Raw genomic sequence first — 27,544 nt, forward strand, 5'->3', positions numbered from 1 at the left:
TGTATTAATATGTATTTAAATGTACTAAAAATTTATCAAAAGGCTGTACAGCAATAAGCCTTCCGCTCATCACTTTTCCAAGGTCATCACCAATGCTGGTCTTTAGAAGCAGCAGGACACCAAAAAAGAAAAAATATGTGGAGGGCTTTAAATGGAATTACTTGATGTGGGAAAGCAGCTTTTAGGGAACAGAAGTGTTTCAAAGAAAATTGTTTCCTGCTGTATTAGAAAACAGTCAAACAGCGTATTAGAAAAAACAGTAGAGAAGAGGTTACCTACTTAGATATTACTGTTATTCCTTATTCCTTACCCTTACACTACTTTAGAGTATTCCATTCCTTTTCCTTTGAGCACCACAAATTAGCACAGTCTGTTCACATGGTCAGCAGAACAACTGACCTGCATTTGGTCTTCTCTGCATTTTCTTGCCTTAAGATGAAATCGCTGACTGTGCAGATTTTATTTTCTTGCTAAGCAAAGCATTTAAGGGAGAGATCCTTATCTCTGCCTTTTGAAGTGCTGAGCTAACCCCCCTACTTACTTTGTTTTCCCTTGTGGTTTAACTTCCCTTCCATATGCGTAGAGGTGAATGATTTATGGATCCTTTCCCCTTTGATACATGATTTATTTGTATCAGTTTCCATCAATTTAGTGTTCTGATACCCCACTGCCTTTGAGTCTCCAAAATTCCCTGTTCCTCAACTTCCAAACCTCTGAAAACATAACCTTCCTACTGTTACATTTTCTAAGACAATTTTCAGTTTCTGCTCCAAGTCTTCTATCTTTCCCTCCACATTTATACTGGGTACTACGGCATAAGCACAGCTCAAAACAATTATCTCTGTAGCCCCAAGACCACATTCCTTATTCTTGTTTTTGTTCTGAACAGTTTGGTCTCTTCAGAAGTAATGCTAATTTAAGAACTGCTTTAAGGAAGCTGGTAAGGGAGGCTGCTTCTACAACATGCAGTTGGCACTTCTGTCAAGGCTGCATAACCAAGAATATTGTTTTCCCAAGATAAACTGATACTCAACCAGGACTTGATATGAACAGCACGCTAAAATAATTCTATTCAACTTCAAGACCATATTAGCAGTGAGAAATGCTAATGCACAGATATGTAGATATCTTTAAAAAGAGAAGGGAAAGCTGTCTGACTGTTCAAAAGGAAAATAAAGAACATCCAGAACTGGAGTGATTATCTGAAGCAACACTTAGCTGTACCTCAGCCTATTTGCATGTCCTGTTACTTAAAATGTAGTCATTGCTTTTCCAGTCCTCCCATTCCATTTAATTCTCCTTGAAAGAGTCTGGACCTCCAGTCATCAAATCACAGAATATCCTAAGTTGGAAGGGACCCACAAGGATCACTGAAGTCCAACTCCTGGCCCTGCACAGGACAGTCCCAAGAATCACACCATGTGACTGAGGGTGAAAAATGTCTTTGACAGCTGTGCAATTATTCTTTTTAAAATCAGTTAGGTACCAGTTCATGTTGTTCCTCAAGTGCAGTTTGAAAAAACAAGCATACTTATATATCTTTTATGTATAATAAGCACTGAGTAAAGCTTAACTTGCATTAAGGAAATAAATTAAATAAATACAGCTATATTTTGGGAGTTAACAGAAGAATATAACCACCTCAGCACCAGTACCTCAGTTTTATTTCAATAAGGACGTTGGTTACCTTCTCATGTTTGAGAACCTGATTTTGTCTCTTCCATCCACAAAAAAAGATCTTCTAGCATAAAATTACATAGCAATGTAGAGATGGGAGAATCTGGTCTGAACTGTCAAATAACTGTCAAATCAGAAATATGATTATATACGAAAACCACAAGTATCATGTGTTAGCTGTGGTATACTGGAAGAGGAAAAAATACAGTTAAGACTCTTTCTATTTCCATATACAACTTTTATTGCAATACCTGTATTCTAAGTGTACAGATACAAATATAAAATGACCCATGACAGGCTTTAAAGCTGCCCAAGTAGCGAATTGAGAAATTAATTCGGTATTATAGCCAAAGTTGACAGGACTTCAACAGGTGATAGGAAGCTTCCCCAGTCTCTCTCCAAGAACAACCAGGATCCACCATAGTTTTGGTCCAAGATGTATGCTTTAAGTTGGCAGCTGAGTCTAGGAACGAGTGTATTTGCCCCAGATGTGCAGCATAAACACAGAAGCAATAAAAAGAAGACTCATGACCAAAACCGGAACAGGTCCACTAAAAATAAAGAGAAAATACATTAACATAAAAAAGAAGCCTGTCTTGCCCAAAGGCCAGTCATTATCAGCCAAGTGAGCTTATCAGCTCATAAGAAATCATACAAGAAAACTCCCCTTCCCACAGAAATACCTTAAAGCCCATAGAAATGAGATAGCCATCTCTATCAAAAACTGCTGCTGCTGCCACTGTTTTTAAAGACAGTTCTACACACCCTAAATGTACATTAAAAAGCACAAGAGAGTAACAAAAACCTCACTTGTTTAAAAAGCCATTAATGGTTCATTATTATGCATCACTGTTTTCACAGTCTCTGGAAAAATATCCTCTGTGTTTACAACTCAGATAGCCACCTGAGCAGAGATGCAGTCCGATGCAAAAACCAACAGAGTCCTCTAGCGGCTACTAAAATTTTGGCATAAAATTCTCATTAGCTGTTTTATTTTAGGGGTTTTATTTCATTTGAAAACAATGGCAGCAGTGGGTGAGAGGACTTCTGCTTTCTTGAAAAACATACACCAAGTGGCAAAGCTCCATCATTAAATCTTTACCTCAAATGAATAAACTAGTATTTTTTTCCTTGTTACTTTTATAGATTGTTTAGAAATTGTATAGTGATGTTTTAAAAAACCAGATTAATCTTAGGGTGCATGTTGATAGCTTCAATCAGCTGTCTCATGCTGTTCTGAGATACAACAATTACATGACTACACACACTCAACACTCCTTCATACCACTCACTTCATACAACAATCTCATTTCTGATTTTCAACATGCTATTGGGAAATCTGTTATCCAGCCTGTGTTACCCTCCAGGGTACTGATTATAAGCATGTAAATGCTACCTGAATACAAAGTAAAAAAAAGGAAACTGAAAAGGGATTCAAAGAGTTTACTGTCGTATTTTTCTACAAGATCATGATCCACATACTTGAAATGTTCACAACTGTAATCTTACATTGAGTTTTAAACCTCAATTATTATCTATTATACTTATTTTGGTATGGAGAACCCTGAACACAGACATAAAGCATTTAGCAAATAAGCCAATAACAAAATAAACAAAGTCCACATACATGGTGACTACATAAGCAACCCCTTCAAGGGCTATCTTTCACTGAGCAATAGAATGCAATTCTCAAACCCCAGCATTTTATATATATTTATACATATAAATATATATATATATTTCCTTTATAATTTATATTTATTTTTATATATTTATGCATGTAAGTTTATATGCTACATAGTATAAATCATAATTATATTAGGTGCAGAAAGTCCTCACACTGCATCTGAATTACTACTTAATTCATTTGAGCCTTTAGCAGTAGGAATAGGTAAGCTGCGCTCTGCCAAAGACATTCAGGAACAAAGGAGCACCAATAATCAGAACAGAACTACATGGAAATAAACAGTGGGGACTGACTGTATATTCAGTGTGTTTTTTAAACATGCAGATGACATTGAACCCCTAGAGAATAATCAGCTCTCCAATTCTGACACACATATCTCATTTGCCCCAGTCCCAAAGAAAACCTGTTGAAACCCTGCGATTCTCCTCCACACACCTGCATCTGCTCAGCCCACCACAAAAAAATAAATGGATTCAGATACCTCTAAAGATTTGGTACTGTGCATTCCCAGAATGTCTGTCATAAGGCTGCACATTGGGCACAAGCCCAATTTGACTGACTTTCTACCCACAAGAAACGCTGCCTATAGCTCTTTAAGCAGGAAAGCTCAAGACAAGATACAGGAACCACAGCTACCAAGTGACCCAAAAAGAGGAAAAGTCTGGTTTAGTTTTCTTTTCAAAGCATGTAATCTCCAAGCTTTAAAGAGAAAAAATATCATATCCCACTCTCAACCAAATCCCCCACAATTCCCTTTTGCTAATAGTTGTTTTTAAAGGCATACACATCTTGAAGCATCTTGTAATGCAAATAAAGGAACTTTCTTGAGGGGAACCAACTTGCCTATTCAACATATTTATTATTTTGGATGTTGAATACAGATACAAAATACTCAAAGCATCAACATAATTCTACACAACATAAAAATACAAAAACTTTTTTATCTGGAGCAGAATTCCCCTCATTGTAGCCAGTATGAATTAGCCTGTCTTCAGGCGGTTTTATGTATTTTTCGTAGCAATTTTAAGAGCTTGCATTTTAAACAATATGAAAAAACGCCAAAAAAGCCCACCCACCACCACTACCAGGCTAAGCTTTCACATTGCTTTATGCAGTAGTGATCACAACCACTTCTAAAAACAGTTTCAGCTGAAGCACTTCACCAAGGCAATCACAAACCCTCGATAACCCATTCTCACTTTAAAGTCTACTAAACACGACAAAGATAATAACAATTGGTTGATATAGAAAAAAAAAATTTAGAAAAATACATGGAAAGCTGTAAGCAAGAAAGTTGCTACCAACCCATGGCTCAGAAAATGTTATATATATTATGGAGTGATTCGTAAAAGCAACTCACTTTTACAGATTTGATTCTTCCATTAAAAGCCTGAGCATACAGTTACCCAAAGTAGCTTCAAAAAAACACTCCCAGTGTTCCAAACCTTAAAATTGGGAACCACTGTGTTGCAACATAAATAGATGGGAAAATCTCTTTACTGATCTGCTTGCACTGAAGATAAGAACTAAATGGCCATTCAGCACCAAAAGTGAAATCAAAGGATTCACAAGGAAACCTAGCAAAATTGTTAAAGCTTGTATCACAAGTCTATTAAAAAAAAATCCTAACGCCCTTCTGGTTCTTATTGTTTGGCTTAACTGAATTTTTTAATTGAACTTTAGTAGACCAAACAACAGAGAAAACAGTTGCCCTGCCTATCTGCACAGATTTGCTCTAGAACACTATTGCTGCTTATTGTCTTTTTTTTTGCCTTGTCTCCTTTCCGCACTCAGAATGCAGTAAGCAAGGCTGAACTGCACTACTTTAGTGGTTTGCTGGATACATTTTGTTTTTTGAAGTGTCAAGCACATATGAAAATGAAAACACATAAGACAACTTCAAAGGAAGGATTACTCATGGAACAATCACTAAGCAGCATATAACCAGCCCTTCCCCAAGTGTTCTGTTTCTGCAGCCAGCAGCAGCCCTCTTAAAGAACTTCAAAAGAAAATATTAATAGATTTGAGAAAAAACCCCAAGCAACAGGGTCAGCCCTGAGCACCTCAAGACTTTTCAACCCAGTAAGAACAAGAGGTCACGAACTGTAATTCTACAATAAGCACGAATTCCTTCTTGGGATATAACTTAGGAGGCACTCATCAGCTGAAATACACCTTTGTTACCCAAATATTGGGCTGCAAAGTTTGTTTGGGAAAGTCATCCAAATGACTCAAACTGGTCAAAAAAGTAAAAACTTAGGCTCTCTTTATAGTTTAAGGGATATTACTAGGTATTTGACCATAATCTTAGAATATTCATCTTGTAAAAACGGAGATAGACAAGGTACTGGCATGCTATGTGGCAGGCAAGTTCAGCTAAAGTAATTTATCTGCAGCTTTTTAATAAAAACACCAGAGATTATGCAAGCATATGGTATATCAGTTATATTGTATTTTCAAGGGGTGCACAGGGTCACAACACAGCTACTATAAAACAAACCCCAAAATTTTTACTTAAAAGAGAATGAAAGCATGACCATAGATGCCTAAATTCACTGAGGCAAGTGATGTTTCTCAACTTCAAAGTGATGCTCACAGTCTTCCAAGACCACTTAGGGTAAGCTTTGGCAGTTACAAAATATAACTTGTACCTACCTTTTAAAAACCATTGTAACATTAAAAGCTACTTCTCTGGGGTTACAGATTAAATATGTCATCCCAGCCATCAACCCAGCAAGTTTTCCCATGCACACCAGAACACTGAGAACTTATTATTAATTCAAAGACTGCAAGACTACATAAGCAAGGGAACTCTACAGCTCCCAAGCCTGCCACTACCCATTAATCCAACTTACACTTTGAGCCCTGGAGAGTCCTCAGTGTAGAACCGCCACATCCCACCAGTCCCTGTGGACGTGGCACGGCCTGCACTCCTTGTCCCGCAGCTGGCATTTTTCCTTTAATGGACAACAGAAGGAAACAAAGACCGAACAACACGTTAGTACTCCTTTAGCTTCTAGGACCAAACAGTCCAAGAGACTCGGCAGAAACAATACACTTCACAGAATCAATTACGCTGGAAAAGACCCGAGTCCAACCTGTGACCCAACACCACGTCAACCAGACCATGGCACAAGGTGCCACATACAGTCTTCTCTTAAACACCTCCAGAGACGGTGACTCCACCACCTCACTGGGCAGTCCATTTCAATGTCTAATTGCCCCTTCTGTGAAGAAATTCTTCCTGATGTCCAAGCTAAACATCCCCTGGCACAGCTTAAGACTTGTGCTCTCCTATCCTGTCACTAGTTGCCTGGGAGAAGAGAATGACCCTCTCACCTGGGTACACTCTCCTTTCAGGTAGTTGTAGAGAGTGAAAAGGTTTATCCCTGAGCCTCCTCTTCTCCAGGCTAAACACCCCCATTTCCCTCAGCCGCTCCTCATAGCACTTGTGCTCCAGACCCTTCCCCAGCTCCGTTGCCCTCCTCTGGACTCGCATCAGTCTGTGCTGCCACGTAAGCAGAAGGCATCGGCCCGGGCGGCCCGGGCAGCCCGGCAAGCAGAAGGCACGACGGAGGCAAGAGCTGCCCCCACTAGGGAGCCACGGCGGGCACCCACCTCTGCCGGACGGTGGATCCCGCGGCGCGGGGAGCCACAGCCTTGCTAGGGGAGCGGCCGGAGGAGCCGACGCTGGTGGCGCTGGGGTTGGGCCCGGGCTGCGGAGAGAGGAGAGAAGCGGGAGGGGGTGAGAGACGGCGGGCACTGCCGGCAGGGAAGGGCCGCCTCAGCCGCCCCCCGCCCCGGGCAGCCCCTCACCATGACGGCGGCGCTGGCTGGAGCTCGGCGTGGTTTCACACACGCTCCGCTACAGCCGCTTCGGCCACGACCCTGCCCGCATCAGGCTCCGCCCCCGCGACGCGCATCCCGGGACCATGCGGCTTCCCAGGATAATGCCTGAGCAACACCAGCCCCTTGTCGCTACACCCCTCGCTCGGCGGCCGCTTTCCGAGACCGCTGTCGCCCGTGACACCTCGGTCGCGCCCCCTCCTTGCGCAGCGGCCGGGCCGGCGCGGGACCGCGGGGAACGACGCGCCGGGCAGCGCCGGGGCCGCCCGGCGGGCGGGGCGGGCGGGAAGGCCCGGCAGGAAGGGAAGGGAGGCTGACGTGTCCCGCCGGGGGTGCCGGGCTGCGCATGCGCCCCCGTCCCCGCGGCAGCCGTCATGGAGGAGGAGGAGGAGGCGGGAGGAGGGGGTCCGTCCGTGCTGTTCCTGCACCCGGACCTGGGCCTGGGCGGCGCGGAGCGGCTGGTGGTGGACGCGGCGCTGGCGCTGCGGGCGCGGGGCTGCCGGGTGCAGATCTGGACGGCGCACTACGACCCCGGGCGGTGCTTCGCGGAGACGCGCGGGCTGGCGGTGCGGCGGGCGGGCGGGTGGCTCCCGCGCAGCCTGTGCGGCCGCGGGCACGCCCTGTGCGCGGCCCTGCGCATGGCCTTCGTGGCGCTCTACGTGCTGCTGCTCAGCGGCGAGACCTTCGACGCCTTCGTGTGCGACCAGGTGCGGGGACGGACATGGACGTGGGAGCAGGAGCGCCGCTGCTGCCGCTGGCCCGACGGGAGGCGGGGAGGCTGTGGGCTGCTTTTCACTGAATCACAGAATTCTTAGGGTTGGAAGGGGCCTCTGGTGATCATCTACTCCAAATCCCCTGCCAAAGCAAGGTCACCTAGAGCAAGTGACACAGGAACGCGTCCAGGTGGGTTTGGGATGTCTCCGGAGAGGGAGACTCCACGACCTCCCTGGGCAGTCTTTTCCAGTGCTCTGTCACTCAGTGTAAAGAAGTTCTTCATGTTCATGTAGAAGTTCTTGTGTTCTCCTTTATGGCCACTGCTCCTCATCCTGTCAGTGGGCACTGCTGAAAAGAGTCTGGCACCATCCCCTTGACACCCACCTTAGAGATATTTATATGAATTAATAGATCCCCTTCCAGTCTTCTCTTCCCTAAACTAAACTGGCCCAGTTCCTGCAGTCTCTCATAAGATAGATGCTCCAGAGCCCTGGAGTATCAAATCCCCACAAAATCTGATTCATTATGTGGAGTGCAACAAGCCAATAATGATACACTCAAGAGAGAAACATCAGTTGTTCATTTCAGAGCTGTGCAAGCCTGGCTGCTCCTTGGTGTTCGACAGATCAAGGACACCCCATCAGGCTTTCTGTACCATTTTTTATACACAGAAATTCAGAGTTAGTAACTTTCCAAGTGCAGTCTCTCATTATGTTGTGATTGGTTAATAATTTCCAGAGAAGGGCAGTGAAGCTGGGGGAGGATCTGGAGCACAAATCTTAGGAGGAGCAGCTGGGGGAGCTGGGGTGTTTAGCTGGGAGAAAAGGAGGCTTGGAGTCACCTTATCACCCTCTACATCTGCGTGAAAGGATGTTCTAGCAGGTGGGGGGGGTTGGTCTTCCTGACAGCTGGTGACAGGACAAGAGAACATAGTCTTAAGCTGCACCGGGGGAGATTCAGCTTGGACATTAGGAAGAATTTCTTCAGAGAGAGTGTTTATACATCGGAATGGACTGCCCAAGGAGGTGATGGAGTTACCATGCCTGGATATATTTAAGGACTGGACATGGCACTTTATGCCATGGTCTAGTTGACAGGGTAGTGGTGAGTTATCGTTTGGACTCAATGATCTCAGAGATCTTTTCCAACCTAATTGATTCTGTCATTCTATACAAGTTGCATAACCCAGTTCACTTCTACACGTGCTCAGGGAAACGGTCTTCACCTGAGCAGGGGTATTTCTGACCTGTAGGTGTGTTTTCTAGTGTTATAATGAACACAGTTTAGCTATACGATACATGGACCTGGAGTATTTTGCGAAGTTAGCAGCGTATACATAGACACAAATCAACATCTTCATTTACTGCGTCCTTAAGGCTTGTTAGTTCCAGGATGTTGTTGACTAAGGAATGCTAGCTGCTGCCTGGTCCTCTGATTGGGTGTCCTTTCTTGCTGATTAGGCTTGAAAGTATATAGAGAATATCCTGGATTACAATAATCTTGATGTATTCCACATCAGTTTTGCAATTTCTCTCTTACATTCTGGAGCAGCTGGAGGGAAAGGATTCCACTGCCCCTTGGGCTCTGCTCCCAGCACCCGTGGTAGTGGCAGGAGGAGGTGGTTGGAGAAGTCTTGGGGCATGATGGGGCTTAGGTGGGGAGTAGGGTGCTTTATTCAGGGAGAAATTATAGGGCCACAATAAGGGGTCCTGGGTGAGGGAGTACAACTTGATGTGCTTGTGGAGGGGAGAAGGGAGAAGGCACTTGGCTTGCAAAGCACTCAGTCCCAGAGCATGGGTTTGAAATCACACGTACACACTGGTGGCACTGTCACAAATAATTAACCTCTCCTATTGTCCCCTCTCTCCGGTTGCACTAGGTGTCTGCCTGCATTCCTGTACTTAGACTGGCCAGAACCCGTAAGAAGGTTTTGTTTTACTGTCACTTTCCTGATCAACTTCTGACCAAGAGAGAATCTTTCCTAAAGCGCCTCTACAGATGGCCACTTGACTGGCTGGAAGAGTACACGACTGGCATGGCAGACTGTATCGTTGTGAACAGCAAGTTTACTGCCAGCGTGTTCAAAGACACGTTTAAGTCCCTATCTCATATAAACCCAGATGTCCTCTACCCATCGCTCAGCATCAGTAGCTTTGAAGAAATTGTTCCTGCAGACATAGCTGACCTGATACCGAAAAAGAAAAAGTTCTTGTTTCTTTCCATTAATAGGTATGAGAGGAAAAAGAATCTAGCATTGGCTCTCAAAGCTTTGCACGAACTTCGAGGGAGGCTTGATTCTCATGAGTGGGATGAAGTTCACCTGGTTATGGCAGGTGGTTATGATAAGCGAGTTCTGGAGAACGTGGAGCACTATGAAGAGCTGAGGAGACTTGCAGCCAAACTTAGTGTTAATGACCATGTGACTTTTCTGAGATCATTCTCAGATGAACAGAAAATCTCTCTTTTTAGTAACTCTGTATGTGTGCTTTATACACCAAGCAATGAACATTTTGGCATTGTCCCTTTGGAGGCAATGTATATGAGATGTCCAGTTATAGCAGTTAATTCAGGTGGTCCTTTAGAATCAATCTTGCATAATGTTACAGGATTTTTGTGTGATCCTCTGCCAACCCAATTCGCTGATGCCATGGAAAAAATTGTGCGAGATCCCCTCTTAAAGGACACAATGGGAGCAGCTGGGAGAGTGAGAGTTAAGGAAAAATTTTCTTCAGAAGCTTTCTCAGAACAGCTGTACCAATACATACGCAGATTAACAGAATAAAATTATGTTCCTATATTTTCCAACATTGTGTCTCTCATTTGTGTAGGGGACCAGTATTCATTGTGACTGATGAAGAACCAGGGATATCTGAATGTCCTTGTTTTGCTTCTTGTGCTGCCTTATGTCACTTGGCACAAAGAAGAAGCAAAACGTTTCCCACTGTGTCATTAGAAGGTTAAAATTTTCATGTGGTAGACTGCTCTGCCATTGCAGGACTTCTTTTGTGTACTGTGCCTTGGAAAAAAGTTAAATGACAGTAACTTACTAGGAAAATTACTGCATGTTTTTCTTTAATACTGTATGGTATGGCTGATTCAATTTACAAGATGTGGATTTGTCCAGATAAGACACGCACAGCTTTAGGTATTTAAAATGGTCATCAGTAATTTTTAAGCAAAGGAGCTATCTCAGCTGAAGTATGGAGGGAATTGTACAGTCCAACCAAGTGCATATTTAAAAAACACGGTGCTGTTAGGCATATGAATGGTATGGTTTTAAAATGAGTGACCTTTCACTGTGCTTGTCCAGTTGCATCGTGTAGTCCCACTGGGTGTCAAAAAAGCATAGAGGTGTGTGAGCAGGAGGAAGTGAGACTAGAATAACACCAAGGATATCAGCCTACCTCAGACAAAAATGTTAGTGGTGAAATCTATGTTTCTTCATTACCTGCAGTGCTTGAAGATCCAATTTTACTTTGGGAATTTCTGGTTTGTAGATACTGAAATAATATTCCCTATATTTAACATTTCATTCTAAATTATAGCACACTTTTTATAAAGGTCTTAATCTGGACCAGGCAAAAAAGACATTTTAATTTGCTTAATTCAGTGGTAACTTCATGTTCTCCTAATACAGTGAGTGCACATATGACAGTAATGTGATTTTTTTTTTTTTCAAGCTGGTCTGGGGCAAGGCATATATTTTTTGTTCATCTACCTCTCTTTTGGTGCATCTTTATTAGTTAGTTGTTCTGTTTGGTTATAACACACATAATCCATACAGTTAAATTTTAAGGGTGAAAATAGATTGAGTAGCTACAAATTCTTCATGCTTTGAAATCCAGTGTTACCTATAAAGTGCAGTTTGTAATGTGGTAGGAAATACAATTTATATCTGAATTCTGCAATTTCTATTCAAAATAATTTCAGGCATTTCCACATTAGCACTTCACAAGAGAGAGACCATTCTTGCTGTTGCTTAGGATCAAAACCCAGGTCACAGTATACTTACAAGGCTTTTATTTGAAATAAAACAAACAAAAATCCACAAAGGTTGTCCTTGCCTTTAATCAGGAAGTTGGAATACTCAATTCTTATTCATTATGGAGTGAGAGCAGGTGGTTTCGCAGGCCTGATTTCCTGCATTTCTGCTCCTTTCCCACCCTTAAAAGTTTTCCTAAATCTTTGTGCAACTTTTTCATCATGGGCATAGGAATGGATGACTGAAGGACCAGAAGAGACAGTGAAATCAATCTGTGGTCAGATTAACACTCTCAAGACACATTTGGCCTCGGTTTTATGTTCCAGTTAGAAGGTACAAGGTGGTTGGGGCCAGTTCCTGTGGTTGGTTAGTCTGTGTTACATTCTCCTCTCTCAGTTGCACTGGAGTTAACCTGGAGCCTAAGAGACACATCGGTGTACCCTCACCAGCATGGCTGCAGGGGTAGCTCCTTTTCTGCTCCAGCCTTGGCCTCCAGTCCGTTCCTGAGCTGTGTTGCTGGCAGGCATGTACCTGGTCCTATATCCTGCAGCTTCTGTTCCCTGAATTTCATGGATTCCACTTGGACCTGACCTGCCATCTCACGTTTCTGGTGATCACTGTGACTGTCAACAGCTGCTACTGTCACCAGGCTGCCCTGCTTGGGTACTGTGTCCTGGTCGGTGAGGTCGCTGTCCTGTGATGTGATCTCCCATGGCTTTTCACTGTCATCCCTTGCAGAGCAGCCCCAGCCCTGCTGCTTCATGGCAGGTGGGTTGGACCACCTCAAGCCCAAGGCTGACTGTTACAGAGCCTGGTCTTCAGGCTCCCCATCAGCTGCAGATTAGCCTCAGATTCCTGCAGGAAGCTGTGGTCAATGTGTAGAAGTGCAGCACAGCACTGTAGGCTGCTTCAAGATCTCTTGCTTCCCATCTTGAGAAACCTGATCTAGTAAGAGATATTCCTGCCCATGGAAGGGAGGTTCGATAACATGGTCTTTAAAAGTCCCTTCCAACCCAAACCATTCTGTGGTTTTATGGTCTTCCAGAGCCATTCAGTGGGGACTGCACAATTATATTAGGGTTTATTAGTAAGATATGGCTAATCTTTACAGCCTATCCATGTACCATATATCCCAAGGGACATCAGATGATCAACAGCAGTAATATCCCAGAACAACCTGGATTGTGGCCATGTGGGACACAATGGCCCTGTGATCCAAAACCACATGACTTAGTTCATTTAAACAGTTTGCAGTGGCCAAGCACTGGCGTGCTGGAGCTCCATCGGGGGAAATAGTTGGTCACTAAATACACAAATCAGTTGACTCTGGAAACTGAGTGTGAAGAGCAAGCCCATTTAAAGTCTATGTCTGTCTGTGACACCCACAAAATGAGCTGGGTAGGACTCGCCTACCCCAGAGCCTGGGGCAGTCTACCGGTTGTATTCTGGTGGTAGGTCAGCACCACTGTTGGTTCTTCTGCTGCCTCAAGAGTGCGCTACCACTCCTCAGAGACAGCTTGGTTTGCCAGGTGCCGTTTGTCTTAGAGGTCAAAATTCCTTTTTGTGGGAGCGATCTGTCTAAAGAAAAAGACATGGGGGCATGGCTCTTGCTTTGGTCTCGATTATGGGACAGTATGGCCCCTCTGGCCCAGAGACATCTGCTTCCATAACGAAATGCCAGCCAAGACCTGGGCAGGACAGTAAAGCAGGATGTGGTGAATAACTTTTTCTGTTCCTCAGGAGCTGTGTGTGCTTCTCATGCCCATGGGAAGTGAGGCCCCTTCCAAGTAGGTACCACTAGAAGAGCCATGATACTGAAAAAGCATGTTTTGAATCATCAGAAGAAGTTGGCAAATCCTAAGAAAGTCTGCACTTCCTGGATGCTAGAAGGGAATGAGCGGAAAAGTGCTTTCTGAACCAGGTGCAAACACTATGAGGATCTTGTGATACTATTTGGTCTCTCCTGTACTCTGACCACTTCCCATGGTTCTGCACATAATGTTCTGCATACTCTGCTTGTTAACTGTCTCATGGTGTTCTCGGCATCTTCATGTTCTCCAGTGCTCAACAGGCAACAGGCTATGCCAGGAAAGTTCTGAGTCACTTGCAGCAGTGGTGACTCCATGTCAAACCCCAGAAATCAGATCTTTTCAACAGCACAGGGTGGAGTTCCTGGGATACCTGAGGGACCCCAACTACTGGCATGTTGATCCCAGATAGGCTAAAGCCACCTTAAAATGGCAGGCTCCTGTGAAGGGTCAGAAAGCCCCATGCTTTTTCTTGACAAAAAATGTGGAAAACTGGCAGTGGAGGTGGAGTGTCAGAGGAAGAGATTTAATCTGTGATTGTCCTTAAATGTTTTCAGATTATGCTGTGACTCGTGTTTTTATGTTCTTATGTGCTCTGAGGTTGGCTCAGTTGGTTAAACCAGGGTGCTAGTAATGCCAACGTGGTGGGTTTGATCCCTGCATGGGCCATTCACTTAAGAGTCAGACTCAATGATCCTTGTGGATCCCTTCCAACTCAGACTATTCTGTGATTCTGTGAAGATATTTTTCTGTTCTCTTGAGCATCTCTTCATCTAGTCTCATATTGTCATAGAATCGTAAAGTGGTTTGGGTTGGAAGAGATATTAAAGGCCATCTAGTTCCATGGGCATCTAGTTCTAGTGCCATGGGAAGGGACACCCACCACCAAACCAGGTTGCTCAAAGCTCCATCCAACCTGCTCTTTCCCTATGGCTGTTTTAAAGATTCACAGATGAAAACAAAGTTTTAGGTTTAAAGACTCACACATGAAAACAAAGTTTTAGGTTTATAGAAGAAAGGGACTTCTCCTTTCAGAAGTGCAGGCACTCAGTCAGTTCCTTATTTTATGACAGTGTAGCTTTGTTTCCTCTCTCCTTCCTCTCCTCCTTTTTGGAAATCCAACAAGAATCTTGGTTACGGACATAGAATCCAGGATATTTTTATCAGTGACAAGCTTCCTGTCAATTAAATGGAAGCAGCTCCAACATGAGAGGACACTAAGTTCCCCCATATTTTACAAGTCAGCATGTTCTAGGATGTGTCAAGTACCTTTCATTGTGCTGTCTCTAGACCAACACAAGAAAACAAGGCTGACCAGCACTGTTTCCAAAAAGGAAGGTTTTTAAACAATAATTATTTGTACCAGTTTTGAACCTGTTCCAGAAATACATACTTTTCCCTCCCTTCTCCTTTATTTAAATTAAAAAATTGTTTATGAGAATTTTCTTTAAATCAAATTGCATATGCCTTATGCAATCTGCTCTCAGAAGAAATATTAAATATTAGACTAGTATAATTAAATATATTATCATTAGTCTACAAGAAAATGGAAGTTTTAAATTCATATCCCAATTAAAAAATTGTTTATGAGAATTTTCTTTAAATCAAATTGCATATGCCTTATGCAATCTGCTGTCAGAAGAAATATTAAATATTAGACTAGTATAATTAAATATATTATCATTAGTCTACAAGTAAATGGAAGTTTTAAATTCATATCCCACCAGTGTGGTGTGAAGGATGATGCAGCAAGAAGAAAATGGCAGCAAGGAGGATTTAATCTCTTCTCTTCTCTTCTCTTCTCTTCTCTTCTCTTCTCTTCTCTTCTCTTCTCCCCATATTTGCATATCCTGCTACCTTCTCTTACACCCCAAATAAATAAAAAGAAGCCAAATAAAGAAGTTGTTTAAAGCATAGTTGGAAAAATAAGGGCAGAGTATGTACAGGGTATTGGGCGTGAGCAAAGAAAGACGAGAAGAAAGGTGATTAGGCTTTAGAGTTTCTGCACTTACCAATACTGTGGGCTGGAAAGTGCAAAGACAGGGTTTTCCTTCTTCAATTTACCTTTAATATTTCTAGTCAATAAGATAGGTTACAAACAAATAATTTAATATGCATATTTTTATACACTCTTTTTCAGATTCTAAAAAGAAATCTGAAAATTTCATGATTAAGCCAACCTGACCATGGTCCTTTTTTTCCTTTCCCCTCCCCCTTCATTGCTATTTTTTACAATTTTACACAATATAAAAAATTTATAGATTTTAACATTTGCATGGAGTCTATAAAAACCTCATGCTACGTTATCATATTGGTAAACTTTATTATTTTTTATTATGGCTTTATTCTCTCTCATGGTTGAAGTGGCTGATCTTTTATTTTGAATTGTAATTTATTATACAGTTAATATCGCTGGGGTATTTTTAACAAAACAATAACTAGAATACTGAAAAAAATATAGTATTAAGGAAGGGGTATATTCAATAGCGTGAATGTTAACGCAAAGAGTAGAGAAGGAAAGACATTTTAACTCTAGTTATCCTTGTCTGCTTTTATGGTGCAAGTAGAATGTGTGACCCAAAAAGAAATAAATTATGGGTTAGTCTCCATTGATTTATGGGTGTGCAGTTCTTTAGTGCCCATTATCCTATGCCCAAGATTAACTGTGTTGGTTCCAGATTTTTGCACTGTTGGTCGTATGAGAAGACCAACAAGTCTGACCTCATGAACTCTTAGACAGATCTAAGATTAAGATTACTGTATCTTTATGACCCCAATTTCTGTGCACTGAAAGACAGAAAAAGTATAATGACTGAAAAAATGAAAATTGAAATAATTTGGAGTGGTTTTACTTGGAGAAAGGGAGCAAAAGTTACTAAGTTTAAAAACCCATATATAAGATAATCAGTCTCAGGGAAATTGGTGGCACACGCCATATTTTGACTTAATGAACTTCTCCCCTCACAATTATGCACAGAACTCCTGCACTGTATAGCAAGCTTTGTGAAAGATAAAACTCTGGTCTGATTTACTCTTTTAAATCTTCAACCTGGCCTAGGATTAGCCCTGTAAACAAACCTACAGCTGTACAAGGTGCTGTGTGTAGTAACAAACAAACCTCATAATGATTGACTGCTGGAAGAGATCCTGACCATCACCTCCTCGAGGAACACAGGACAAGAGGACAGAGAACTATGGAAGCATGAAACCTGTCTGGAACATGTCTCTCGCTGGCACCCCTCTTTTAGCACCTGGCATGAGACAGACCATTTACCTCCTTCATCCCCCTTTAACCCCCCTTTTCTTAATAAAGTGAAAGCTCAGAAGCCTAACATGGCAGAGGAAAGGTCGCTGGGACCAAGTGACTGGAATCTGGCAGGACATTTGATGCCCCACCAAGGTGAGAGAGGTCCAAGCAGAGTTCCTGCAAGAGCAGTGCAGAATTTGCAGCCACTGAATGAAGTGGGGGCTCAACAGTGGTTGGGAAGAATGAAACCATGTTGGTGCTGACAAAGGAAACAACATTCAAATAGGTCAGGGAGAAATCCAGGGCAATCTCCATTCCCAGGTATCTCAGTTTCTCTCCCACCAAACCTTTCTCTTACCTCTCACACCTGTCTGGATTCAATCAGGATAGAGTTAAGAGTGCCCAGGGAGAGGAAGAACTGCTTGGTTACTAGGGAACAGGGAGTCAGGAGCTGTGTGCCATGAAGTGGGCATCCCACCAGTGTCCAGGCAAGGTGAGCGGGGGGGGCCTGGTGATGTGTGAATTACAGAGCATAGCTGTTGCCCAGCTGTGAACTTAGCAGAAACAAAACCAGAAAGTAGCCTTTGCTCCAGGCAAATGACTGTATCAGCTGGGTGAATGCACTGGCTGTGTAGCTGTTGAGTTTATTGGTTTAATGAAAACAATACAAATATACCAGCACAGCTCAGTCCAACGTGGAGTATAACTTGCAAACAACAAAAGTGGTGGTCCAAATACAGTAACTGCTTAGAAAGTCCGTCAATAATTGCGACTAGGAGCTGGAAACTATAGTAGATAGCACACATTTGTCTGAATTTGCTTTCAGACAAATCCTGCTGAAAACAGAACATAAATCTAATCTGATCCTTGATCCATATCCAGACCTCTTCTGTTCTTTAGCAGAACCTCTCTATTTCTAAGTATCCCAAACCATGGAAAAATTAATTAAGAGGCCGCCCAAAGAGCACATAGAGTGCTTGAAAGACATGAAAATAGACAACTCTCTTCCTGAAACAGTTCCAGTCCCAGGAAAAATGTATGCATTGACATAAAAAGCAATATACTAGGAGAATTCTGCTGACAGGAGATGTTCCATTCATCCAGTACCTGATTTATTATTACTTAAAGGAGAGGATGTTTTGTCACCTATTCCAGCAGCATCTAATTTTCTGCATAGAAGTATTCTTCTAACATTTTTGTGGGAATTCAAGACAAGAAATTGGCGCTTTTAGCTTAAGATACTGTCCCCGTTTGAGACAAATTTGGAGGAACATCCAAAATCAACATCCTCTAATAGAAGGCAGGTTCAGAAAGAATTTTCCTCGAAGGAAAGAGAAAGGAAAAAAACTATTTATATAGCAGACACAATGGGAAAAGAATAATGCTAAATAATAAAACCTCTCTCTGTGGAGAGAATCTGGTAAATTCTCAGTTGTTTCTTTGGGTGTGTTGTCTCTCTCTCTCTCTCTCCTCTTCGGAGCTGTGTTGGCATGGGCCCCCTCTGGGCCTCGGTGGAAAGTTCTCCCAGTGAGCTCTGGTGTTCTGAAAAGCTCCAGAAGAAAAGAAGGAGCTGAAGTCCCAGGGGAAAAAAAAAACGTTTAACTCTCCGTCTCTCTCCAGTGAAACAGAGCCAAAAGCTGTCTGAAAAGCAGCAAAGGGTGCTTCCTCCACTCTTGCTGTCATAGAAGCACACAGAGGAGTAGAGTGACCTTGGAGCACAAACTACTTTGAAAAGTTTGTCTGGCTTTTTTTTCTTTCTCTCACATCCAGTTTTAAAGACACAGAAAGGCACAGGAATCATGCCTCTATATCCCCTATAGAGTGGCGATAGGGGATACACTTCATAAAGTCACCCCAAGACAGATACCAATTTGTGATTTACTGTGAATAAAATCTTCATCTATGAATTTTTAATCACTGAAGTTATATGTTAGTCCATGATAGGTGAGAGGGTAAAATTCCCCATCTTGAATTCCTGTTATATTTCATAAATAATCTGGGATGCTCAAGTCTCAAAGTACTTTGTGTATACATGAACCCACTGTGGAAACCTGACCTTTTGAGTGAGACATGTCCAGTCCAAGCTGTCCTCCATGGGAATAAAAATGCTCACAGTAACGTTACCTTCTGCCTATATATTCTTAAAGGGAAGTCAGTTCCAAGAACTTGGGGGTTGTGGGGTTGTTAGTGAGACAACATTCTAGAGGCTGAAGCAGATATCAATTAGAATTAAATTTGTAATCTTCTCTGCAGTGAGTAAGGGCACTTGCCATTAATCTAACATAGTAGTTTAACACTGCAGCTCTAAATACTTCTCTATTTGACAAGGGAAAGAGATTTTGATTACATACCTGTTTAAAATTAGGAAAAATACACTCTGATTCATACAGGTGAAAAGGTTCTCCAAAACATAATATGAAAAAACTATCGACTATGGTCATTTAAAATAAAGATGAATAATAGAGGTGGAATTTTTAAAAATTAACAGACAACAGTCCAGAAGGATTAGAAAACATGTGTCAACCTGATAGGAATGAGTAAACACAAACATTGCTTCCTTTAGAGTACAAAGAACCTGGTACCTACACTTTGAGAAGTTTCCTTGATTTTTCTCTGGTTCCAAGCATGAGTATTTCCCCAAAGGTAACTTAAAGCAAAAATCTCTGGAGCAAAGGAGACAATTTCATCTGCTCCTTGCAGTTTCCATGAAATGATTCATTGTTCTGCCAATCCTAATAACAGGTCAAGAGAAACTGAAACCTGGGACCACTGTACACAGAAGAGCAGCAAATTTCAAAGAAAGATCCATTTTGAAGAAGCAGATCCACTAGAGCACAAAGCAGTCAGAAAAATATTAAAATAAATGGCTAATAAAAAGGATTAGAAAGATATGCAAAGGCCTGAAATAAAACACTCTGTGCCAGGGTCTTCTTCAAATCAAGACCCAGGAGAAATCAGGACTTTTCACAGGCAATCATAACAAAGGCAGGATTTTCAGCAAGAAATATGCTTTTCTCCAAAGAAGGTGGCTTCCTCCTTGAAACAGTCTCCTGAAAGGCATTTTTCTCAGACATAAAATAGGTCCAAATCACATATATTTCTTAAAGAACTAACTTGGAGGAATAACATTGAGATATGTAAGAAATTATATATAATTTTCTTCACAGTAATATGAATCCAAATCTATATACATCTGTGTACACATGATTTATTTTAATGAACTGGAGGAAGGCACAGCCTCTTCAACCTAAATTCCAAATAGATAAATATATTCTGAATTAAGAAAATATGTAATAGAAAATCTTCTTATGAACTCAGCTGATACAGTAATATCCTTTGTATCTTCATCTAGAACCTGATATATCATCAGTTTGGGTTGCCAACCATGAAATCCTTTTTATGTGCGAACAACTGTGTAATTGCTTTGGACTTGCAGAAGAGTTTTTCAGAAGAGAGGAAAAAGTACTATAAACCCAAGCTGTTATGGTGCTGAAAGCAGCCACTCCTCAAGTCCAGAAAGGTTGTATTGGCATCGATACCTTGTGTTTGCTGTCTCTTGCACTCCCTGTCCCCTTGTCCGATAACTGTTTGCTTTTATCGGGTTTCGTTTCCTCAATCTCTTCACCTTTGTACTTCGCCTCTGTACTGTTACATGTGATACAAGAAATATCTTCCTGTTGCAAAATACTCAGGAATCTGTTCTCCTTATCTCTGTTTCATCCTAGAATGGCCTTTGTGGTCACCATGTACAAGAAGAAAGGAGCAGAAGTTGCTGCCTGTTGTGATTAATGCTTCATGTGATTGTATGTGGCATTGAGATGCTATTCTCTTATGAGTGTGTGAAAGCCCTACAGAAGAGTGAAAGAGAGATTAAATCTACAATACACTTTGTTCTGTGAGACCTCTTCCAATGACCATGGTATGAATTTGGAAAAAAAGATTCCTCGTGCTCAGATACCAGTACCCAATCACTGCAATATTACAGCTGCTTGGATGGAAACTCCTCTGGATCATAAGCAGATGATAGTCAGGAAGATTAACTCCTTTTACAACTTAATTCAAATCTCCTCTCTCTTGCCTGCAGGATTTATCTAGTTTTCACCTTTCTCCTTTAAGAACCCTTTTATTTCAGATTCTCTCACTCAGGCAAAGAGCAAAATCATTTGTAGTGGCAATAGAAAGTTGATTAAAACAAACAACAAAGGCTCTAGTTTCAGCAAGTTAAAAAACACTTAAGAGCATTAAACAGACAAAACTAAGGCAGGATCTGAGTCTGATAGATTCCCACAGTAGGTTTCATGTGTTTTCTTTCCACAGGGCTCTACATCTTTGCTCCATCATAGTGATTCTGGGCTCAAAGTGAACCTTAGACCTGTGCTGTTAACACTGATGCATAAAAGGCCGAGCAATTGATTCCCAATGTTCCTGTAGAATTACAGGCTACACCACACTCACTCCAGGCCTTTACAAGGTGAGCAAAATAACTAAGTTCACATTTGAAACTCTCACCTCCCCAAAATATTCGAATTGGCCATTTTACTGTGCTTGGTGCTGGTCTTGATGGACAGGGACAGGAAGGATAAAACCAGTTTTTCCACTTTGCAATGTTATTTGTATTCCTTCAGTAACAGACTCCCTTTGCTAATTGCAAAGAATACTTCAACCCCTACCGAGGAAAAGAGCAGGAGAAATGGATGGGGGTGGGCCTACAGCCAGAAAGTTATCCATAGACTTTCAGATGACATCTCATTTAAGCTGATGAAACTCACTTTCGCATGAGTTGTGACATAACCATGGCAGGAACTGACAAGTGTCAAAATCTTGTGGAACAAATAAGATTTCAAGTCCTATTCCTCTGTACCAAAGAAGAGCCAGCAAATACTACACATTTATTCTGCTTTTTCCAATGTCACTAACTACTCTCAGCAGCTTCACTGGCACTCTGCAAGCATGTCCAATTCTCTCGTTTACGTAGAAAAGCTGCTGATACTTAAACTGAACTTTCATGGCTTTTCCATAGAGACACATTCCTAAATATCACTCCGCTGTGGGGAATAAAGAGTTACTCCATGCTCCATCATCAGGACTGGGGGTTCTGTGCAGATTCTGGAACCTCAATGTTCTAATGGCACACCAGTGTCTTAATAGAACAAATCAACAAGCGTGGACCTTGGCACAAAGGAAAGATAATGGTAAGAAAGAGACAGATGTAGGTATAACTAGACCATGGTGTCAAAGTGCAAATGGGGAAATTTCCAGCTTTTTCCCCCTCACAGTCACGTAAGGCACTGGAGGATACTGTGACCTCTTTCAACTAATCAGGTCCTACAGCCTGTTTTTTCCCAGAATAATGCCTACCTGAATGATCGAGATAAACCACACGACAAGGTGATTTCCTTGTAGCCCCTCTCATCATCACACAATGCAATCAAGTAGGGGCACTGAGTGCAGTAGATGGGTCTATATTGTGTAAGGAGAAGAGATGAGAGAGGATTGCTCTTGAAATGCTGGCACAGTTTCAGCTACTTTACAGTACAGACAAGGTCTGGAACCATAAAAGCCCTGTGATGTGGGCAGCACAGGCTCACGCCAGTCTGCTCAATCAAACAAGTAACAAAACACATAGAAAATCCATCTAGGACAGAATGATCCATCTAGGACTGTTCAACTTACCTGCAGTAAATAGTTTTTCCAGTGTCTTATCTGCAGCCACCACAAGCAACAGAAATCTCTTCATTATTTATTGTTAGTACCTCATGATTTGACATTTAATTTAAGTCTTTCACTGTGTCTTGCCCAGCAGCTTTAGCATTATAAATAGGGAAGCACTTTCTTTCCCATTTAAGGACTAGCTACAAGGATTTAGATCTGTTTGATGAATCTTTCCATAAGGCTTGCATCATGTTGTCATAAGTGGGTGATGTTCAGATTTCAGGCTTCTCTGTTATGAGAAAAGTTGCTTAATTGCTGAAGGCACTATTGCTTCAAGGCATTTATCCATGGGCAGACATGTTTCTCTAAATACTGTAGAGATTAGGAAGTTTTTTCTTTTGTTTAAAGTTGTAAACCTCATTACAAACAGTTGACAGGGTTTTTTGACATTTTTTTTTTCTGTTACAAAAGCTTCCATGGCACTTAGGATACCAGGTATTTTTTACACAGGGAGCAGTCAGGTAGGCCACAGACAACATGCCCTTGGCAAATCCATGTTGAGTAGTGCTGATTGCTTTCTTATACTTCACGTGCTTAGGTATGGCTGCCAAGAGGATGTGCTCCATGGTTTTTCCAGAGAGGGCTTTTACTGTGTGGTTTTCTTACTGTCCTTCATCCTTATTCATGCTGCTTTACCCTTTACGATACCTCAGATGCTGTATTGCATTTATTTGTAGCCTCCATTCTCAAACCAGAAGATTAATGCCAAATCCAAACATCCTTCAGATGCAAAAAAATTCCAATAAACATAAAAGAAGAGATTTCTCCTAATTGCAACAGGCTGTTAAGGCCTAGAAGAATCTAAAAGAAGCAGCCACTCATTGCTCCTCCAAGAAAGCCTCTCAGTCCTTTCAAGCGTGGTTTGAAACCTATCCATGTATCTTGCAGCTGGAACTGAGAAGTAAATCAGGCCCTTTGCCCATGTCAGAGATTTTGTCAATAATTGCTTTTCAAAGCACCCATAAAAGCATTTCCAGTACTTATGCTTGCATAGGTACTTACTTGTATTAGTGTCTGAAACCTCTTTATCTATATTAAATGCTTATACTATGCTTATTAACATAATGCCTGAGTAGCATACTACATATGGCCTCAGAAATGTCCTGAAAACAGGAAAGTAGTAGTCCCTTCAACTTACAGGCAAGGAAAAGTCCATATATTTTAAGCTCTCTGTGCTCAGCTTCTGTCTCCTGACAAGTCTTGCCCTTTCATTTCTGAAAACAGGACTTTGTTTTGGTCCCTTGGACCCTACAATGCTGACCACAGACACACATAGTTGGAGTGCACTCCTTGGATGCAGAAGCTGCAGTCTGGGAGATCAGGAAGCGATCTGGCAAGTCACATAGCTGATACCATCATGAACTCATGTCCTCTGGTTTGGACTATAGATGCTAGGCACCACAGACTCCTTTTCCTCCTCCTTCCTCTGGCAGCAGCTTCTGTGTGGACTGAGCCCACCAGGCCTGCCCTAGGATCTGCTGGATCAGGTTCCCTGGCTGGGGAAGCAGCTGCCCTGAGGGACCTGAGCCATTCTGAACTGCTCAGCACTTTCCCTGGAGCACAAACTCTGCTTATCCATGTGGGATCCGTGAACTAGAAAAGGTGCCCATACTTCCATACACTTACTCAGTGTTTGCAGATTGCGTTTTGAAATGGCTTTATTAAGGCACCAATTGTCATTACATTTGAATAGCAGTGAGAACTCAGTGTTGTTAATAATAGTACTTCGACCATGAATTCTATTGCTTCACATTTTATTTTTGTTTTCAACATACTTCTTCCAGAAAAACATATCATCTTACATTTCTTTAAGATAGGGGTATAGCTTATTAGTTGCTTGTGTACTTGATCTATTATCTTCATGAACCTGCTTCCTAGATTTCAGAAAGACTTAGAGCTTTCCCTCAAGTCTAGACATCTTGAAGACTGTATGAACTGATTGAGACTCTTCTCCTTCCCAGAGGCTAGAATAACCTGTATTCCTGTACTCTGAGGTTTTGTTTGTGTAACTGGGCATGGAAAGACTGCAGCCTCAAGGTCAAACAGAATTCTGACTTGGCAGATAACACAGTTTCGTCATTTATGTATGCATTTTGTTTTACAGAATAATATATAAGGGAACAATTCATCTTTACCTCTGTTTTCAGGCTTAAAAAATCAAAGACCCTGCTGTTGACATTTATTTGTTAACTGAAGTAACTTTCCTTATTTTGTAAAACAAGCCTTGTAAGCTTAAGGAAAGGATCTGCAGTGCAGGAATAATGGCTTGTGTTAAATGTCTTTGGAATAAAAATATTGCTTCCCTCAGAACACTGGCACTGGCTATTCCGTGACATCTTTCAAGTACCACTGTCCTTAGAGCCTTGAGAATGATGCCTAGATGTCCATTTCAGTCTGTCAAAGGCATGTGGCAGGTCAGGATAGGAAATTAAAGAGTCAGCAGGAAGCCCAATGTACTAATGAAGACTTCCTTGAAGGCAGAGAACAAATGGGACGTGACTCCATGTCTGAGTGGTGCTTCTGCTCCTGATTCCTATGGTGCTGCTCTTGAAGGGCCGAGTCCTGATCTGGGTGAATCCTCTGAGCTTGAGCATGCAAGGCAGAGCTACTCCCTCTTTTGCAGAGTCTGTTTTGAGCAGGGTCTCATTTCATATGCTTGGACTATGGAGTAAAGTCCTGGCATAAAGTACAACATCAAGAGTGACTATGCTCTCCAACATAATATTAAGGTCAAAAGCAGAGGTGCCACTGTGAGGTACGATCCTGTCAGAGGGAGCTTTGAGGAGAACAGGCTGGAATTTGGATGTGCAAAGTGGACATTAATAAGATTTTTGCCACCTAACTCCATTTAAGGTTTAAACTTAATCTTCTCAGGATACTTATTCAAAGGCTTTTTTCTGGATTTCTAGCTGGAAATTCTGTGGAATTTCAGCTGATATAAGTGTGCAGTGCATATAGATGTTACACGTCTGTAGTTCTCCTTCTAATAGCACACAAAATTAAAACTTCCAAAGCTGGAATTTTCTTCTCCCAAAAAGCCACTAGTGCAACTTTGTGATTTGTTTCATCTGTAATGCAGAGATGATGGTGTCTTGCTTTCAGCAGATGAAAATGATAATAAAAATCCAAATGACACACACATAACCTAATCCTGAAAAAGGATGACATATGAAAATATTGTATGACTTACCTGTAAACGTCTTTTTGATCTTGGCTATAAAACTTCTGAGTCAATCACTTCCCAGTCTTTCCCTAGCTATAGTAAATTTGGCTAGTAGAAAGACTGGCAAGTTAAAGGATGTGATTCTTTACTCTGTTACACACTCATGAGTACTCATCTCTACCTTTGAAAGACAGATAAAGACCATGCAATAATTAATATATTCTAAAAAGAGATCCAGAAGTTCTTGAGAAACATTATTATTTATTTCTGAGGAAAATTGATTCATTATATGATTAGAGATTCACTAGACACATACCTAAATTAAGTTAGAAGATAAATTTCTTAGGTATCAGAGAAGTGGCCCTACAATCCTCTGATTTTGTAAGCTAACAATAGCTTTTTAGCTACTTATATCCTAAAGGTAGGGTTTTAATAAGGAGGAATATGAAGAAGATGGAGCATCTCCTTGGAGGTGCACAGATAAAGGACAACAACAATGACATAACTTGCAGAATTCTGACTAGATATACAGGAATAAAAAATCACTTTAGTGATAGTCAAATAATGGACCAAGTTCCACAGAGAAGATGTGTAATCACCATCTGTGGAGATACTTAGAACTCAACCAAGTGTGTCTCTGAGCAAGTAACAGGATAATTCCCTGGCTGAACTGGATGATCTCCAGAGCTTCCTTCCAACCTAAATTTCTGTGTGATTCTGTGATTATGACTACATACAGATGTCTTTCATTCACATGAATCATGTGATGTCACTGTGTGAGCTCGTATCGGTCCCTTGATATCATAATATCAATCTTTTGGGGTTCTTTTCTGTTCTTATTTTACACTGTATCAATCCTCACAGACACTGGAAATTTTTAAATCAGATAATTGTGTTTGCTGACCTACCCTAAGCATGACGATGGTCATATGTTAAATGCAATTTCATTGACTGGTTTTTTTGGGAGACTTTACCTAATATGGCTTGATAGCAAGATCCCTATTTTTTCACAGCAAATGTGGCTTTATAACTAATAAAACTAGTGCTACCTGTATTGTGAAGAGTTCTGCCATTTTTGACCTATCTAGATGGCCCCTTATTCTAGTGGAGTTACTTTGGAAGCATCTTGGAATATCTGTATCAGTTATAGGCGGCTTCTATGTATTTCTTCTTGGGTGAAATGAAAAATTTAATTATACGAAAAAAATGCAAATTGCTGCCAACTGTGTTAACTGTGAGAGAGTTGCATTATCTTCTAACATAAATTGTCAGTGAATTGAAGAAAAGACGTTTTGGAAGCTGATCTGATTACTGTCAGGGAAAGTGCTCAAACTCAATTGTTGGCAAATGTCCAGTACCCATCACTGAACGATCATCACCTCATCATTCAGTCTTCTCAACTGACATGCAAAACAACATCCAAATATTCATTGCACATCTGTGCTGGACAGATTATGCATTAGCAATTCAAATCAATTCAATGTACAGGCAGTTTCTGTAAAGGCGTCTGTTTGGGTGAGATGCCTTGTTGTCTGGGACGGATAATAAGGCAACTCTGTCTAATCTTGGAGAACAATCAACCCATCTTGAGAAGGTGACGGACTACGTATGCTCTTGCCCTGACAGGGCTAGAACAATGGCCCCATAATGCACTTGACTCAGCTGGTAATAAAATCTACTTTTGATTAGCAGCCATGGCTTGTGTCAA

The 27,544-nt window shown here is 41.6% G+C and overlaps 2 protein-coding genes across 2 annotated transcripts; one reads left to right on the forward strand and one right to left on the reverse strand.

Annotated features, from left to right (window-relative positions):
- Positions 1-1,894: 1,894 nt before the first annotated feature.
- On the reverse strand, positions 1,895-7,350 carry SEC61B (SEC61 translocon subunit beta). Its single transcript, XM_042048775.1, has 4 exons — positions 7,181-7,350; positions 6,983-7,080; positions 6,220-6,321; positions 1,895-2,228 (listed from the first exon to the last, which is right to left on the reverse strand). The coding sequence occupies exons 1-4, from the start codon at positions 7,181-7,183 to the stop codon at positions 2,141-2,143; spliced, it is 291 nt and encodes a 96-aa protein (XP_041904709.1). The 5' UTR covers positions 7,184-7,350; the 3' UTR covers positions 1,895-2,140.
- Positions 7,351-7,509: 159 nt separating this feature from the next.
- ALG2 (ALG2 alpha-1,3/1,6-mannosyltransferase) lies at positions 7,510-10,725 on the forward strand. The gene is made up of 2 exons (XM_042048774.1): positions 7,510-7,917; positions 9,804-10,725. The coding sequence occupies exons 1-2, from the start codon at positions 7,585-7,587 to the stop codon at positions 10,704-10,706; spliced, it is 1,236 nt and encodes a 411-aa protein (XP_041904708.1). The 5' UTR covers positions 7,510-7,584; the 3' UTR covers positions 10,707-10,725.
- The last annotated feature ends 16,819 nt before the right edge of the window (positions 10,726-27,544 follow it).

Source organism: Corvus kubaryi, unplaced genomic scaffold, assembly GCF_017639235.1.
Source record: "Corvus kubaryi isolate FWS band 111438036 unplaced genomic scaffold, C.kubaryi_AGA036_p1.0 68, whole genome shotgun sequence".
Taxonomy (NCBI): domain Eukaryota; kingdom Metazoa; phylum Chordata; class Aves; order Passeriformes; family Corvidae; genus Corvus; species Corvus kubaryi.

Bases quoted from the DNA above. Each gene is read 5' to 3' on its own strand.
- ALG2 (XM_042048774.1), top strand. From the start codon at position 7,585: ATGGAGGAGGAGGAGGAGGCGGGAGGAGGGGGTCCGTCCGTGCTGTTC. The intron at 7,918-9,803 runs GTGCGGGGACGG...CGGTTGCACTAG, and splicing joins ACGCCTTCGTGTGCGACCAG to GTGTCTGCCTGCATTCCTGT.
- SEC61B (XM_042048775.1), bottom strand. The intron at 6,322-6,982 runs GTGGGTGCCCGC...TGTCCATTAAAG, and splicing joins GGATCCACCGTCCGGCAGAG to GAAAAATGCCAGCTGCGGGA. The intron at 2,229-6,219 runs GTAAGTTGGATT...CTTTATTTTTAG, and splicing joins GACTCTCCAGGGCTCAAAGT to TGGACCTGTTCCGGTTTTGG.